Consider the following 18,574-nt stretch of genomic DNA (forward strand, 5'->3'; position numbering starts at 1 on the left):
GTTACTAGCCTCTCACGTGACTGCTGCAGAGGCCAGCACCAGGGACCACTGGGTGATATTTTGTAGGCTGACTTGCCTCACCGTAGGGAAAACTTTATAACAAGCCAAGTATGTAACGATGGAACCAGTTACTTTGCACGTAATGAGCTGCCCGTCCCTGGGAGGGTTTAAGCAAGCGTATGCAGACGTCTGACAGGGTCAATGGAAAGGGGTAATATGTTAAAATTGCATCTTGATAGGATTTTGGCATGTGGTGAATTCAAAAGCAGTTAGACTAGATGACCTTTTTTTTTTTTAAAGATGACCGGTAAGGGGATCTTAACCCTTGACTTGGTGTTGTCAGCACCATGCTCAGCCAGTGAGTGAACCGGCCATCCGTATATGGGATCCGAACCCGGGGCCTTGGTGTTATCAGCACCGCACTCTCCCGAGTGAGCCACAGGCCGGCCCGACTAGATGACCTTTTCAAACCTGCTTTTTAACTCAAGTTGACAGTGGGCCGCTTGCATTTTTTGAGGCAATTAAATAATGACGAAATGCCAAAACGGGGTTGCAAAAAATAGTGATATATTTTAAACATTTACATTTAATGAAATAGCACTTTTAATACACACAAATATGACACAGGGCAATGTGCTATTCACAAGACAGGACCTATTTTTAAAACATCGTTCTGAGGACACTTCAGCTGCTGGTGATGGGTACAAGTTTAAAGTTGTGTGAGGAGCTTGTCTTCTTTCAGAACCGTTGGTGTATTGCTGAGCTGTGTATCTCCTGATGTATCTCCTTCTTAGGAGATAAGACAAGCCTAAACCTGAGGAGGCTCCAAGCCAAAAGACACATCTGCCCTGTCCTGATTCTACAGAAGTCATTTTAACAGCACAGGTGGACTCTTGGGTGCTCGTAGAGGAGCTCTGTGTAGCACACATGCACACACGTGCACACACACATGCACACACACACACGCACACACATTTACACATCACAAAAACTGAGGGGTGAAAAGACCAGACTTTGCTTACTGCTCAGTGTAAACCCCTAAGCCAGCCTCCTTCCTAGCATGTGAAGAGTTCACTTGCCCACTTAGGTAGGAAAGAGCCACACTCCCCCCAGTAAAGGTGTGGTCGCACCCTGCTTGGGGGCTAATGTTGGACAGGTGTTTAATGTCCCTCTGTAACTCTCTGGGCCCCCAGGACATCCCCACTCAGCTCCCCAGCTGGATTCTCCACTGGCCTCCCATTACCTCCAGGCTCATGCCTGAAGTCTTTTCACGTGGCTCGAGGGCCCCATCTGCATCTACGGCTTTATGTCTTCTCCACCCCCTCAGGATCCAGAACTTTCTAGTACTTTCACTCTGCTCCAAGCCTTTGCTCATGTGTTCCCTGCCTAGAGCAGTGTCCACATGCTTTTCTTCCTCTCCTTACCTGGCCAAACCCTCTGCATCCCTTCCTCAGTGTGGGGCTGCCTTCCTGGTCTGCCTTCCTTCACCGCCTGCCCTGGCTGTGTTAGGTGCCCTGTGAGACCCCAGCACAGTCCTGAGGGCCTCCGCAATTAGGCCTGGAAAACGTGGGGCCTCTACCTGTCTCGTATTTGGAAAGTGTACTCCTTCCATTTCCTACCCCTCAGTGGCCGTACCAGACTTGGGCCAAAGTGAGAAAACTGGGAAAGCAAAGGAGTTAAAAAAAAAAAAAAAAAAAAGGAATATTAATTTCCTTTGCCATCTGCCACCCACCCAGAGTTCTAGGAAGCAAGACTCCTTGTTAGGTTATGTCATCTCCAGGCCCCAAATCGTCTCCCAAAGGTCCAGCTGCGAATGTAAAAACCTCCCACTCTGAGACTGTGAGAAGGGAGCCAGTGTTGATGAAGGGCCGTGCAAGTGCTGCCTCCCATCCTTGGCATGACCATGGTGCACTGGGCCGGCTGAGCCAGGCAGACCCCTCCCTAAGTCAGATGGGACAAGGCGGGTCTCTGGAGGCAGGGAAGTCCTGAATTACATAGCACTGTATTTATTTTCTCTTTGAAAAATCTTAAACTTGCAGAACTTTTGTAACTATAGTACAAAGAACATTTCCCCGGAACCATTTGTAAGTTGTCCATCTGGTGCCGAGTCACTGCCTAACACTTCAGTGTGTGTTTCCTGCAGATGAGGATAGTCTCCTCCTGCCAAAATCGGGACAGTAACAGGGTACATCACTGCTGTGTGCTCTCAGACCCCATCCTGTCTCTCAGTTGTCCCAGTGGCATCCTTGAGAACAGAACCACACATTGCATCTGGCTGTCCTGCGTCTTGGGCCTCCTTCGGTCTGGAACAGTTTTCCCGCCAGGCGCTGGACAGTCCTGTAAATTACTGGCAGCCATTCTGTAGAATGCCCCTCAGTTTGAGATTGTCTGATGTGTCTCTGGCAGGAATGTCATGGAGTGATCTGCATTCTCACTTGCAGCCCCTCGGGTGCTGCAAACTTTTCATTTGTACCGTTGTTTTTTTTGTTTCCTTTGGTCACTTGATTAAGGTGACGTCTGCCAGCCTTCTCCACTGTGAACTTACTCTTTTTCTCTTTGTAATGAACAGTATTTTGTGGACAGTTACTTTGAGACTATGTAAATATCCCATTGAGGAACATCAGACTTTCAATGTATTCCCTTATTTATTTATACCTGTGTCTACTTGTGTTTCCTATTTTCTTCTGTTACTATTTTGGTGCTCAGATTGTCCCTGATTTTGGCCACTGGACTCTCCTTCAAGCTGGCTCTGTGTCCTACTGATGTGTTCATATCATTCTTTAAGCACTTCCATGTTTTCTGGCAAAACAACGTGTTCTGGGCTCATTTTCTGCTTCTCCTGCCCTGGGGCTGGCATCAGCCATTTCTCCTAGGTGCCCTGGTTCTGTGGATGGAAAGTCATAGAAGTCAACTTAGAAGCCAGCTCTGAGGTACTGGATGTGTTCCAGGCCCTGGAGGGCTGGCTGCTCCCAGGTCCTCCCAGCGACAGCTGGGGAACAGCTGCAGGCACATTTCCATCTACATTTGTGGATTTACCTTTATGTGTTCTAGTCCACAAGGGCACACTGGTCACTCCAATTTTAATCCTACACCATAGGATTCATTCTAGTTTTTTGCTGTCTCTGCATACCTAACTTCCTTCTCTGATAATGGGAAGGCTGGCTCCCATTGCCTTAATAGATTCATTTATTTGATCAGTGTCCTTGTACATAACCAGTCTCCCATCTCTGCCACCACCCTGTCTCCCACATGGATCCCCATCTCTCCTTGCTTGGACTCCAGCACTCCATGCAGGGTCTTCACTTTCCCGGCGATGCCTCCCTTCCCCCTACTGGGCTCTGCCCCCACCAGCTCACCCCTGGAGGGGACACTCTCCCTGCTCCCTCTCTGACACACTCTGGGGCACCATGGCTTCCCCCTCCCCACCATGGTCACCACCTTTGCTGTGCCCCACTTTGTGGCTTCAGGACAGGACTGTTGAGAAAGGAAAGGCAAAGGGAGGAATTCCCTTATATTTTTTAACCAAAAATGCATCGAGTACATAGAGACAGAACCACAAAATAATCATAACAAGTATTTTAAATCAATCAGGCAGCCAGTGCCAGATCATTCTGTAAAGGGGCACTGCTATCCCTTAACAGCTGGGTAGCTTGGACAAATCCCTTAACCTCATTGATCTCAGTTTCCTCAACGGTAAAACAGGGAAACATCTAAACTTTCCTCATGTTGTTGATGTGAGGCCTCTGAGAGCTAATGACAGTGAAAGGCACAACCCAGCCCCTTCCCAGCATCGCTGCTTGACAGATGTGAGCTATGACAACTTTAATGTATTTCTTAGAATCCTAGAAAATAGTGACTCCTTTTAAGAAGGCAGGGCCTTGTTCCAGTCAAGATGGCAGAATAGATGGTTCCCAGTTTCACTTTCTCCCACAAATCAGCGAATTTACAACTATAAAAATGTAACATCATCCAAGCTGGGGCTGCTGGAGCTCAGGGGAAGAGGAGGAGAGACCTATGGAACTCATGAAGGCAGGAGAAACCACGATGAGAGAAAGAAAAAACTGCTCTCAGCATTTTGGACTGCGGCCACTTTAATGCTGGAGCACATGGAGCAGGAGCTGGCAAAAGCTGTGGCTTTGCCCCTTAGATGCAGTTACTTGGAGGCTGAAAGGGAGAAGAGGACTTTGGTGGCCCCCAGGACAGCAAGACCACTAACAGGGTTCCCGTGGACCCACATAGGAGCAAGGAGCCAGAACAGCCGGAAAAAGGGAGCCATTCAGAGGCCGATGAGTCAACCCAAGGGACTGGCACAGGGTCTGTCCCGTGGGAAGTGTTTGGAGCATGGGCGGTGGGGGAGACAGGTCCACCAGGAGAATACTGGGACACAGCAAGGACAGCCGATCCGCCCCCCAATCAGCACAGGACCACTTGGAGGAGACTGGTCCGGAATGCAGAATTGCATGGGGTGCAGTTTGATGAAAAAATCTCAGGCCCAGATCAGAGTTTCTCCACAACCCAGGTGCACTGAGTATCTGGAGAGCCGTAAGTGCCTATAAGGTCAACCACTGAATCCTGAGCTGCACAAAAAGCCTTCCCTAGGGAGAAAGATCAGCAAAGCAGCAATTTAGTTCAACTACACAGCTCAAGTACTGGTTCCCACAGTAAGTTCCCCCGTGTTAGAAGTAAGCAAAGGACAAAAAATTAGTTCTGGCTCAGGCACACCCCCAATGCCTTGGGGCCCACCAGGGGACATGAAGCATGGAGCCAGGAACAGGACCCCCACCCAAAACCACTCACACCACCAGCACTTTGGGGCCCTGCCCAGGAACCCGAGGATTGGATCTGGGGACTGGACCCCACTCCCACATTCAGGCACACCACCAATGCCTCGGGGCCGACCCGGGGTCCCTGGGCTAGCAGCCAGGAACCAGACCCCCTTCTCATAACCAGGCACACCGCGTCAGCCCCTCAGGGCCCCACCCGAGGCATGGAGAAAGGGACCGGATCCCCCTCCCACAACCAGGCACCCTGCGCCAGTGCCTTGGGGCCAACTTGGGGACCCAGGGCATGGAGAACGGGACCAGTCCCCCAACTCCCACAACCAGGCTCATTGCACCAGTGCCCCATGGCTTGCTGGGGACCCAGGGAATGGAGAAGGGGATCGGAACCCCTTCCCACAAGTAGGCACACAGCGCCAGTGCCTTGGGGACCACCCAGGGACCCAGGGCATGGAGAAGGGGACTGGACCACCCCCCCAACCAGGCTCACCATGCCAGCGCCTTGGAGCCCACCCAGGGACCTGGGGTATGGAGAAGGGGACTGGACCCCCCACACACAACCAGGCACACCATGCCAGCTCCTTGGGGCCTGTCTGGGGACCCAAGGCCTGGAGAAGGGGACTGGACCCCACTCCTACAACCAGGCACACTGTGACAGCGCATTGGGGCCCACCAGGGACCCAGGGCATGGAGAAGGGTACCAGACCCCCCTCCCACAACCAGGCACATCTTGCCAGCACCTTGGGGCCCAACCGTGGACCCGGGGTATGGAGAAGGGGACTGGGCCCCCCCTCCCACAACCAGACACACTGCACCAGTGCCTCAGTGCCTGCCTGGGGGCCTGGGGCATGGAGAAGAGGATCGGACCCACAACCACAGCCAGGCACACCATGCCAGTGCCTTTGGGCCCAGCTGGGGTCCCGGGGCATGGAGAAATGGATTGGACCCCCTTCCCACAACCAGGCACACCATGACAGTGACTTGGGGCCTGCCTGGGAACCCAGGGCATGGAGAAGGGGGCCAGATCCCCCCTCCCACAACCAGACACACTGCGCCAGCATCTTGGGGCCCACCTGGGGACCAGGGCCATGGAGAAGGGGACTGGACCCCCCTCCCACAACCAGGCATACCTTGCCAGCACCTCGGGGCCCTCAGCATTGGACAGATCATTTGGGCAGCAAATCAACAGAGTAACCATTATTCTTACAAAGGGAGAGAAGAAATCTAGGGTGATTGGGGGTTGGGGGGAAGGAAAGGGGAATGGGGAGGGATTGGACAAGGGGCACAAAGAATAATTATGATTTCTAACAATATATATGCTAGTAGTATTGATTTGATCAACATATCTCAATGTTGAACCCCCAAAATATGTATAACCAATTTTGATTCAATAAAGATTTTTTAAAAAATAATAAATAAGTAAGTAAGTAAGTAAATAAATAAATAAATATGAAAAAAAAAGAAGGCAGGGCCTTGATGCTGGGTGTGTGTTCTCCAGGCAGCAGGGCTCTGTGGCTTCCAGGCCTTCCTCCTTTTGCAGGCTTGTGCGTGCATGTGTGTGTTTTGGCACGCCTGCAGCCAAGTCTGGCTGGGTTTCCTGGACAGAGGTCCTTGTGGCTGCTGCCTTAAGACGTGCAGCTCCAGCTGTGACTACCACTGCTTTCCCACCCAGGCCCACTGTAGACGGCAGCAGCAGCAGCCCCCGCCCGCACAGCAGCATGGAGCTTTGGGGGGCCTACCTGCTCCTCTGCCTCTTCTCCCTCCTGACCCAGGTCACCGCTGAGCCACCAACCCCCAAGGTCAAGAAGGCTGCAAATGTCAAGAAAGGTAAGGAGGGGGACAGGGCCCCTCCCCATCTTCCAGGGAGCAGGTCACCCTCTCCTTTGCATGTCCTCTTGCCTCTTCCCTTCATTTTCCTCCTTGATGAGTTGTCTAGGGAACCTTAGCAGAGTATCCTCTGGGGCCTGGGGGAGTTCTCTCACATCAGGCTTGGCTGTCAGAACCGTAAGAATCCCTGTCTCTTAGAGTCGGAAAGAACCTTCCAGATTCCTAAACTGACACATTCCCCTTCCCCCCAATATTTTAAGAAAACCAAATCTTTGGCTTGGCAGTCTGGAGATGCTTGACTGTCACTAGGGATCGCTGCACTGTGCTTTATAATCTCTGAACCTCAGTTTTCTCAACTGCAAAATGGGGATAGTGGTATTTGCTCAAAGGCTTGTTGTGAAGATTTAATGATAAAAATATGTGAAGGCACCTAGCCCAATGCCTGGCACAGGAAACGCTCTATGCACAGGAAGAAAAAAAAAACAGGAGCAAGTGAATTCTCAATGCCATTTCGAACTCAAATAAATACACCCGAAGCAGCTTTCTTCTCCTCGATCAGCTCTGGGGCTGGGGGTGTCTAAGGGCTGCCCTGCCTGCAGTGAGGTCACCCCAGGCTGTGTTGAGACAACATCAGTGAAATGCCATGGCAATGAACTGGGCTGTCGCGCCCACAGGGCTCAGAGGCTAGGAGAGAGAGTCTGAGGGGACAAGGGTGGGGATTTAGTCAGAGGAATAGGCAGCCGGGGCCAAGAGCACAGAAAAGGAAAGAAAGTGGGTGTGGAGGCCGCCCTCAGGCCTCTCTGAGGCTCCTCTATAAATGGAGAGTTGCCCACTGGCCAGGAACTAGTCAAGTACATAAAGGAACACCAGGACCCTGGAGACGCACAGGCTGTGGCAAAGAATGGGGCACCAAGAGAAAATGATGTCCAAGATTCAGTTTACAAAGAGACAAAGAAAAGTTCAAAACAGGATGGACGCTCTGCTGTCATTTATATGAAAACACATATTTACTTGTATATGCATAGACTTTTTCTGGAAGGATCCACAAGAGTTAATAACAGTGTTTATCTCTGGGAAGAAAAACTGGGCTGCTGGGAACAGTTGCTATTGGGAAGGGGACTTTAACTGTTTTGATTTTTTAAATTAGATGCATATATTACCTTCTACAAAATGTTCATTAAAAAGAGAAGACTTGATACCATGCATGGTTATGTCTATGAGCATTAGTCAAAACTGCCACCACAGGACATCCTTTGTAAAGGACAAATCTCCAAAGACACATAATAGAATTTTTGAATGTGGAAAATAGTTGCTAGTTTCTCAAGTTTGCCAAAGATTTAGTATTTATTTATTTAATCATGTAAATCATGTATTCAATCACGTAAAAAAAAGGAGAAGGTCAGAGCAGAAGATGCCTTGGTCCTCTCCAGCTGTCACACTCAAACCCTGGCTCTCTCAGGGGTCTCCATGGAGAGGCCCCTTGGAGGGTCAGGGCTCTGGAAATCCGCGGAACAGCCAGCAGAGCACCAGAACATCTGGCCAGGCCCTGCCCCTTGCTGAACCCACTTCAGTGTTCTGATTCAGCTTGGTTTTCCTTCCTTCCACCCACCTCCACAACAAACACAGAGCTCTTTCTAGTAGGGACAATGTATGTACTGGACATAATAGCAGAGAAACACAGTACCTGTTCTTAAGATACGACCATGGTGATTCTCACTTAGGCACCAGCATCATCTAGAGGATACATTAAAGTCCAGGTGCCTGGGCCCACCTCTGGAGATGCTGGTTTAGGAGTCTGGAGTAGGCCCCAGCATCTGCTTTTTCCACAAGTTCCCAGTGATCCTAGGAGGAGCCAGGATCGAGAATCACAGGAACAATCTAGTGGTAGGGCTGGTGCACAGAAGTGGGGAGGGAGTCCAGAGGAGGGAAAGCCATGCCCGAGGAAAGCACTTGGTGCCTGGGCCAAGAGGTGGAGGACACATTGGCAGGACTGGAGAAGGGAGGGAAAGAGAACTTATGCTAAGCCCCCATCCTGGCCCCTAGGGTGGGATGAGAAGTGGGGAGCCCAGAGCACTTGTGGGAGCTCATCTGCTCCTGGTGTGGGCTGTGTTCTGAGCTGGCTGATGGGGTCAGCCAGAGGTGGGGCACGCAGGGAGGGCTCAGGAGGCTGGAACTCCAGAGGCCATATGGCCCAAGCGCAAGTGGGCAGGGTGGCCTCAAATGCCTCTAAACATTGCCATAGACACTTAGAACAGGGACAGGTGGGGGTGTTTATTCCAGTAACATGCATCAGGAATCTGCAGCTCAGAGACAGCAGGGCAGCACAAGGCCCTCCTGACTCTAAGCCCAGGGCTGTGGAGACATCCCCTCCTCCCTAACCTTCCGTGGATTGAGCACGATGGCTATGAGCACTTTGCTTCTGGGCCAGTCCCTGGAGGACCCTTTGTACATGTGGGCACCTCAGTGCAAATTATAAAAGGTACTCCCTCTGAACTGACAAATTATAGAAAAGCATCCCTTTTTCTGGTCTGACCCAGCCTAGCCATGGGCTGCCCATGGGACTTCACTTGTCCCCTCAGCTGAATGCCCTTGTGCAGTACCCAACCTGTACAACGTCACATGGTGCCCTATGCTGGTGCATCATGTGACTGTGTACAGCGCTGCTGTGAATCAGCTGAAGCAGAGGCCCAGTGCAAGGCACACGTAACCCCAGGCTAGTTTGCCAATCGTAAACCTTCTCTTTTTTGCCTTGCTCATCTGGGCGTTATTTTCTTCATGTTTGATAAGTTACATCACTGATTTCTGTATATGGAAGTATGTGTCTTGCCTGTGATTACCCTGCAAAGGCATCTTATGGGTAGACAAAGCTCTGACCTCATTCCTCATGAACGTCACTTTACATAGGCACAGCCAAATGGACCACAGAAGTGTTTCCCCACCCTACCCCAAGCTGAGGGCAGCCTTTCCTGAAGCCCCTGGGGTTTCAGAAAGACTGAGATCCACCCACAGAACACTTAACTTTCACAGAGAAATGTTTCCCCATCTGCCTCTGCCACGTCCTGCATAACTGGTTCCCAACAAGATGGCTCTCTTAGGAATCTGTGTGCTGTCGTGAGGTGGGAAGAGTAAGGCTTTGGAGCCATAAGAGCCTGGGTTTCAGGCCAGCTCTGCTGCCCCCGTCCCTCCTGCCTTCCTCACGTGTGTGTGATTTTCTCCATTTCCTCCTGACTTCATCCTAGATGTCGTGAGCCCAAAGATGTTTGAAGAGCTCAAGAGCCAGCTGGACAGCCTGGCCCAGGAGGTGGCCCTGCTGAAGGAGCAGCAGGCCCTGCAGACAGGTGAGCACCAGTGGTGGCCTCTGTAGGCAGAGTGTCCCAAAGAGAAGGGCGCAGGCCAGCAGCCAGCAATGAGCCTTGAGTCCCCAGCTAGCACCAGGACCCATAGGCCAGGGCACCAGGTTCAGGGAGCCCTGTCCCAAGCCTGCTTCCTTTCAGGGGAACCCCTCACACGAGTGTGCAAAGCCCACTCAGGTGTGCACAGCACTCCATGGGGCAGAGGTAGGGGCCCACTCTAACGGAGCTCCCAGGAGACCCTCTGGTCAGCTGGCTTCCACGCCCTAGGAAGCTTCACACGCTGTGTGTCAGCAGCTTTACTGACACTGTCTCTCTTAATCATCATAACCCTGCTGAGGCAGGATTTATCATGCCCATTTTAAAGATGGAGCAACTGAGGCATAGAGGGGTCCTGTAGTGGCCCACACTCACGCAGCTGCCTAGTAGCAGAGCAGGATTTGAATGGAAGCAGCCTGGCTCCTTTGGCGCTGGGGTCAGGACTTTCTGGCTCTGCACTACCCAGTTGAGCAAGGATGGACAAAATCTTCAGGCTGAGGAGCCTGCATGCACAGTAAGGTCGCTGCCACCTGCCCGGCACTGTCTGGGCAGCCTACCTGGAAACCTATTGCCCCTCCCTCCACCATGTTCCTGTCACATCCTCTCTACTTTCCATACACCTCAGACTCAGCTACCACTACATGACCTTGCCCTCCACTCCACGGAGAACACAGATAAGCAGTAGTTAACATTTACTCATGGGCTTACCACGTGCCTGGCGCTGTTCTTAGTGCCTGATGCACATGAATTCATTCACAGCAAACCCACGCAGTGGCCTGTTGCTAGACAGCCAAAAGGAACAGAACCCCACTTAGCTCTGCTACGCTGCCTCGTGGTAATCAGCTGGGACTCACCTTGACTCTCCTGCAAATCTACACACCTCCCTGGTCCACAGCCACCCTCTCACCTGCTGCCTTTTGATCACGGCCTACCCACTTCCTGGGCCCTCCCCTCCCCTCCTGCCTCCTCAGAAGCCTCCAAGATTCATCTTGCTGGGCAGTTTTCACATGCTCCCTCCCACTCAGATCCTTTCTTTCGGCATTCACACTGGTCATCCTTCTGTCCTCAAAGATTGTAATGAAGGCACATATTTGGTTAAGTTAGGAGGACAGAATATGTTTTGCTTAGCAGCTTGTTTTTTAGCTTGATTTCTAACTTAAATATCTAGATAGATGGGGTGTGTGCCTCCATTTGTCCTCTTGCTGCTGACCCAGCAAATGTTGGGGTGTGGAATGTAGTGTAGCCTCCCTCCCCCCCACCCCCAGGCTCTAGGTGGGCAAGTCCCCTGACCTTACAAGCCCTTGATCTTAGGGAGGGGTGTGGTCAAGGATGAGAGCAGGTGGCTCTGGCCAGGCTCTGTGAAGCAGGGCTGAGGTGGAGTTAATTGGTGAGGAAGAGCCCATGTGTCCACAGTGTGGAGGGTGGGGAAGGAAGCGGAACTAGGCAGAGGGAGAGCTCAGCTACAGTGCAGGCCCAAGGCCAGCCTCTGTGACCCCGCTGGAGCCCCAAAGGGGTAAGGACCCTTCACAATGATCCTGCCCTGGGCAGAGATGACCTGGCCTTTACACTCCCACAGCCCTCAGGCACTGAAGGTGGCCACCCTGGGAAATATTCACATTAGAAAGGGGTGTGACTTTGGGCTAGGTGGCTTCCAGAGGCAGGAGCACTGAGACCTCCTGAATGGGGATCTGGGCTCTGCATCACAGTGTCCCCACAGAAGGATCCTCAAAGGGGGCACTGTCAGGACTCCTCTGGCCTGGTCTAGGGGCTGTCCAGGACACATGGGATGGACAGGGATGGGTTGGAGGATGATGGGCCTGCCCTGGGCAGTTGGCTCTTTGGCTCAGGAGCGCTGCACCTTCAGTGACAGTCATTTCTCTCCCCTCCCAGTCTGCCTGAAGGGCACCAAGGTGCACATGAAATGCTTTCTGGCTTTCACCCAGGCGAAGACCTTCCACGAGGCCAGCGAGGACTGCATCTCGCGCGGGGGCACCCTGGGCACGCCACAGACGGGCTCGGAGAACGACGCCCTGTACGAGTACCTGCGCCAGAGCGTGGGCGGCGAGGCCGAGATCTGGCTGGGCCTCAACGACATGGCGGCCGAGGGCTCCTGGGTGGACATGACCGGCGGCCGCGTCGCCTACAAGAACTGGGAGACGGAGATCACCCTGCAGCCCGACGGCGGCAAGGCCGAGAACTGCGCCGCCCTGGCCGGCGCGGCCAACGGCAAGTGGTTCGACAAGAGCTGCCGCGACCAGCTGCCCTACATCTGCCAGTTCGCCATCGTGTAGCCGGGCGGGAGGGCGGAGACCTTGCAGCCCCGGATCCCCTCCGGGAGCCTGGAGCCTCCTTTTGCAAATAAAGTTGGTGCAGCCTGGCGGAGAGTCGCTGGAGCAGCCGAGGTGCGGGGCAGGGGAGGGGTCAAGCGGAGCCGAGCGGCGCCCAGGCTGCTGTCTCCTTTCCCTTATTATTTTTTGACGGTAAATTGCAGACATGGTGCCCCTTTACCCCTAAATACTTAAGTGTGTGTTACCTGAAAACAGGGATATTTTCTGACACAAGCACAGCACACTTATCAAAGTCATGAAATTAACAGATATAATATCTTTAAGTTACACCCTTATTCAGATTTCCGGGCTTCTTTACCTAGAATACACTCCTATTTGCTGGAATCCAGCATTGCTACGCCGCCCCCCACCCCCTATTTCCAGGCAACAGGGGAATGCCCCACCCCCCACCCCGACCCCACCTGTTGCCGTTGATTTCTGGGACGCACTGACACGCGGAGTCTTGCTGTAGGGGAGGCAGGGAGTGAGGAACAGAGGCTGCCCGCAGAAGGGATTTGCACCCCCTCCTTCCTCCACACATCCTGGGAGCTGGTCCAGGAGCCAGACAGCAATCGCCAACACTGCCTGACCAGCGTGCCCCCTTCCTTCCTCCTCACAGAAAGCTGGTCAGGGCACCCGCTCGCTCCATGTTAGCAATAACAGCTGCCACTTTTTGAGCCAGTATATTTCAGGAACTTTAAGTATTGTCTTGTTCAATCTCATCCACCCAGGACCAGATGTGTTATTATTGTCATTTTTCAGAAAAGGGAGTTGAAACTCAGGGAAGTTCAGTGACTTCCCTTGGTCGTGAAGCTAGTAAATAAGTAGAAGGCCAGAATTTAACCCAGGGCTGATTCCAGAGGCCTTGGCCTTTCCACTGCTACTGCAGTGTGGCTAGAACTTTCCTGAAATGAAACAGCGGAGAAGTAGCCCAGAGATCCCCAGACCTGGGGACTCTGGATGACCTGGCCCAACTAACTGTAGGCCCAGCTCTAGTGACATCTGTGGGGGGAGTCTCCCTTATCCATCAGCCATGGCCATCCCTCCACTGTCTGGACTTCTGCAGCACCTTTCTCTCCCTGGCCGTCTTCTAGTGTCTTGCCTTCAGTAATAAATTGATGATAGTTTGATTTGATCAGTGGGAATGGGACGGGTTGGGAAGGAGCTTGCAGTGAACTGTACACATACTCTGTGCCAGGCAGTCCATTCATCACTGTCACAGAAAGCATCTTGTGAAATTCAGCAATTATGGGAGGAGGTGATGAGATCCATTGGTACAAGTGCAAAAACAGACTCAGAAGAAGGATGCAGTATGTTAAAATGGTCCAGCTAGCGAGAGGCAAAGCTGAGACTCAAAGCTTGTAAACTACACCTTATAATTCTGAGTCCTGGGCTCCTTTTACTCTCCCACCTTCCCCCACCCCACCCCCCAGCTTTCTATCAGGATAGAGGTGGCCAGGGAGGGTCCAAAGTTCCCAAAGTGGGCGGCTGCCCACAAGAGGGCACCCATACCTCTGTGCGGGAGTGTGGGTCCTGGTGGAGAGGCAGCCACTATGACACCCCTTGGCTGTCAGTTAGCATTGCCTGCTTCCAGCAGCAGGTGGCAGTCTGGGCCAGAGAACTGCTGCCCACATTTCATCAGCCTCTAGTGCTCTTACATTGGGACACAGAACTGCGCACTTCTAACTGGGAACACCTGTCCTCTGATCTTGTCCTTATTTTAAATTTTGACATTTTGTTCACCATGGATTTTTTTTGGCATTGATTTTAATTTTTTAAAAATATTGCATTCAAATATTATTTATCTTGCTCACTGATTTTTTTTGGTGTCCCCTTAAATTTTGTACCCCAGGTGAGTGCTTCACTCATTTCACTAGCGTCTGCCCTGCTTCAGAGGTACAAACTTTGGAGAATTTTCCAGGAGTTGTACAGACAGCAGGAGTTTTAAGGGGCTCAGTTTCTAGATCTTCAACGTCTGTATTACTCTCTACTAGAATTGAGCTGCCTGGGCACAGGCCTAGGGTGGAGGCCTCCTTTCCTCACTTCTCTTTTACAATCATCCTTTTCTCTCTTTACAAAAGAAAGGCTGACTCTTCTACCCATCCTCATCATCGTGTGTTGCCCTGGAGTGTGAAAAGCATGGGGACAACAGACAAAGGGACAATGTGAAATACTGGCATAGGTGTTGAACAGGTAAAAGACTGGGTAAAAAAGCCTTTTGCAAATTTCATGGTTTCCAATTCTTTGCCTTCAATAATCTTAGAAAAGAACCTAGTTAAGTCATCAGCTAATAGACCATACAAAATAATTTCTAATTGATAAAACACTTTGGACCTGAACCTTAGAAGTTCAAGTATTAAGTGACGCCACTATAACAAAACTCCTTTCAGTCCCACCAACTTATTCATCTGAACAAGCCTTCTCAACATTGGCAACTCTAAAAGTGAAAAATAGAAATAATATTGATGCTGAATCCTGCTTCATTCTAGGAGACATGAACGAATTAAAAATACCCATTCATTTGACTAAAAGAATCATGTTTAATCATATTTATAAAAATATGAACTATACCTGTGATGTTTTGATCAGTTGGGTACTAACAGCGATTGTGTCAGGGGGAATGCTAGCAAAATAAGTTTGAAGAGCACTGGCTTAACACCTTTCACTGGGAACAACGCTGCTCTTGGCATTTGTGAGAACGGCAGAGCAGGAGGAAGCCGTTCTGCGCGCAATCTTTCTGTCAGCTCTTGGTCCTCACTCCTGGAGCACGTGCTCAGGCCTGGTGGAGCTTTGCTCTCTTCTCCTCGTCCCATCACCCCTGCTGCTCCTGTTCCTGTTCCTCCTTTCCCATTTAGCTGTTCCTTCAGCCTTTCACCCTAGCCCATCGCAGCCAAGGGGAGGGAGAGCTGGAAGGGGGAAGTACAGATGGAGCTTCCCATTGTAGAGAGGGGGTGCCCTGCGAGACCAAGAGCTGGTCCTGGGGGCACTGGCTGTGGGACCCTGGAGAAGACCTGTGAGACATTTTGGCTCCCAGTTTCTTCATCTGCAAAGTGAGGTTGAGACAAGATGATCCCTCAGACTCCTGAGTGTCCTCAGGAATGTCTTTGTAGAATCTTCTCCAGTTGAGAAAGCTGTTTGGTGGCTGTTTCCTCTGCTCACACAAGGCTATCCCTGCATTGGCCATCTCATCATCTGCAGTGATCATAGGCATTGTGCTCTCTCTCTGAACTCCCAAATGTGTACAAATTCAGGGGCCTGATGGACACGGCCACCTAGAAGTCCTTGGGAACCTAAGTCAACATGTTCAAAAGGAAACTCAGCGTCTTCCACCCAAATCCGCTTCTCTTCCTGAATTCATCTGGTCCTCCAATCCCCAAACCTGTGGGGCATCGAAGATACCTCAGAGTCTGTCATACTTGAGATCCAAAAAATTACCATGACTCTGTGATTTTACCTCCCAAGAAACTCTCTGATCTGTCCCCTCTTCTCCAGTTCCATTGATACTTGGCTCAAGTTTCCAGCTTGAACCATGCAAATAACATTCTCTCTGTTTCCTCACCTTCTCCCACATCTCTCCCATCCACCCTAAACCATACTCTTTAATGCATAACCACTAGTTGTATGGCAGAGAAAAGCTGATTCAAGCCTTGGTTGGAGTTGGCCATGGGAAGTGATCTGCCTGTCCACACACAGACAAACACATCTTTGCTTCATCTAAACACATTGCTCCATCGGTGCGTCCCTGATGCCTTAAAACTCCACGTGATAATTCTTCCTTTGATTTTGGCTTTGCAAAGACAAAATGGAGATATAAATAAAAACAGAGAAAACAAACAATGTTTCTGCTGACCCAGAAGCCACTTACTATGAGCTGGACAACCACCCAGAAATTGTCTCAATATTGATAACTCCAAGAGGTAGGTGTAGTTGTGCATCACTTAACGATGGGGATATGTCCTGAGAAGTGCAACGTTAGACAATTTTGTGGTTGTGCAAACATGATAGAGTTCACTTACACAGACCCAAATGGTACAGCCTACAACACACCTAGGCTATATGGTACAGCCCTTATGATCTTATGGGACCACTGTTGTATTTGCAGTCTATCTTTGACCAAAATGTAGTTATGTGGTGCATGACTGTATTACTAAGCCTATATCATAATTGAGGAAAATGAGGAATAATGATAATTTTTCTGAGAGCATTCAGTGATGAGGCTGGAATTCCAGCACAAGTCTGTTGCATTCTAAAGCCCACAGACCATCTGCTATATACATTAAGTCCTTCCTGAATCTCGAAGAATGTTTTCAGCTGTTTCAGGATGTGATTGTGAAAGATTTGTAAAAAAGAGGTAATAGTGATGCCTGTTGGTGTATATTTGTGATTGGTGGTACAGATCCTGTAAACTGCCTCCTCAGCCCCCACAATGTCCTGAGGCCTAATGTCAGGTTCTACCTTACTTGCTTTTCATGGGTGACTCATTTATGAGCATGGTTTATGAATCTTTCTTTCAAGCTGAAAATCATGGCACAGCCTGCAAAACAACTAACCCTTTTCTCCACTAGAATACACTGTTGTTTCATGCAATGTGAGAACATGGCCTGGAGTGGGGTAGGGGCTGGTGGGGTGGGGGTACGGGAAATAGCTCAAAGATCAACATAATCTTCAGATGAAGAAACTGAGGCAGAGGGAGGCTAATGACCAGCCAAGGTCATATAGCATGCTAGAGAACGAGCCCAAGAGTTTCACTTTCTTAGTAGAAACAAGCTTCATGCAAACCATTTCCCCAAACTGCTAACTAGTAAGTACTGAGCGCCTACTCTGTGCCCAGTACTCTGGAGCCTGCTCTTGAGACATTCACCAACTGGAAAGGATACTTGGCATTTAAAAATTTTTTTTATTATTTTTTATTGAATCATAATTGGTTATACATATTTTGGGGGTTCAGTGTTGACATATGTTGATCAAATCAATATTACTAGTATGTACATTGTTACAAATTGTACTTATTCTTTATGCCCCTTGTCCAATCTCTCCCTATCCCCCCTCCTTCCCCCCTCACCCCTCTAATTGCTCTAAATTTCTTCTCTCCTTCTGAAAGAGTAATGGTTACTCTGTTGATTTGTTGTCTAGATGATCTGTCCAGTGCTGAGATGTGTGTTCAGGTCCCCCAATATTATCATAGAGCAGATGCTTCCGTCACTCTGGAATGGGCTTTGTGGAGAGAGACATCCTCTTCTTTTCTTTGGTCTCTGCTGGTGACTCTCCTTGTGTCAATGCGCTCCAGTAGCTGGCAGACCATCTGTGTGGTCGTTGTGATGTCTAGCCACTTTTGCGGCTGCTGTGGTTACTGTGGTGGCTGTGGTGAGCCACCCACATGGAGGTGATGTTTTTGGCATGCTTTTTGGCGCTGGTAGTGTGCCTGGATGTGGCTGGGGGGTCTGGTCCCCAGCTAGATGCCCCTAGCCCCCCTGGGGGGGGCCCGAGGCACTGGCGGTGTGCCTGGTTGTGGGTGGGGTGGGGGGGGGGCTGGTCCCCAGCTGGACACTTGGCATTTTAAGGAGCTCAAGGATGAAGGGATGGGGCTGGTTTTGGCCCTGAGAGTAGCTCTCCTGTTTCACACTGCTGAGAAAAGAATTGGGCAACACGGTAGGAAAGGGTTTTTTGAATAAAGACAGACAAGCCAAACAGCTAGGTCAAAGGCAAGCTGGGAAACTAGGGTCTTTTCTAACCTCTAGGGTTTTCTTAACCAAGAAAATCTTAAACTGGGTTGCATTTATTCAATGGTGATAACAATGGGTCGGGAAGAAACCTTAAATTTGGATTTTATCTGCCACTTGCTAGTCCTGTGGCCCTGGGAGAGTTGCAATCTCTGAACTGTGGTTTCTTCATCTGCACAATTTGAAATGGGAGAATGGGGCACCGGAGCCAAGCTCACAGACACAGAGACTGAAGACAAATATCTTAGCCTCTCAAGTTAGCCTTGGCTGGCTTATCTTGGTTATCATAGTCTCTTCAAGTCACCTGTGAGTTACTCTCTTCAAGGCCATCAGTGAAGGCAGCAGGGAAGGGCCTGGAGTCCATATCTGTTAAGCTACCACCTGCTCTGCTTCAAGGCCAGTTCTCCTTTCTGGGGTGATGAGAGGGTATGCACTGGGATGAGGAGCAGACCATCCATTGCAGACTGTGGTGGCCCAGGCCTAGGATTACTGTCTCTGAGGCTGTTCCCCCATCTGTAGAGTGGGCTCATTGC

General features: G+C 50.5%; 1 protein-coding gene across 1 annotated transcript; it reads left to right on the top strand.

The window, feature by feature from the left end:
* Window positions 1–6,421: 6,421 nt before the first annotated feature.
* On the top strand, window positions 6,422–12,363 carry CLEC3B (C-type lectin domain family 3 member B). The gene is made up of 3 exons (XM_063115053.1): window positions 6,422–6,605; window positions 9,845–9,943; window positions 11,885–12,363. Exons 1-3 carry the CDS (start codon window positions 6,497–6,499, stop codon window positions 12,283–12,285), a joined length of 609 nt encoding a protein of 202 aa, XP_062971123.1. The 5' UTR covers window positions 6,422–6,496; the 3' UTR covers window positions 12,286–12,363.
* The last annotated feature ends 6,211 nt before the right edge of the window (window positions 12,364–18,574 follow it).

This window comes from Cynocephalus volans, chromosome 11 (assembly GCF_027409185.1).
Source record: "Cynocephalus volans isolate mCynVol1 chromosome 11, mCynVol1.pri, whole genome shotgun sequence".
NCBI classification, from domain to species: domain Eukaryota; kingdom Metazoa; phylum Chordata; class Mammalia; order Dermoptera; family Cynocephalidae; genus Cynocephalus; species Cynocephalus volans.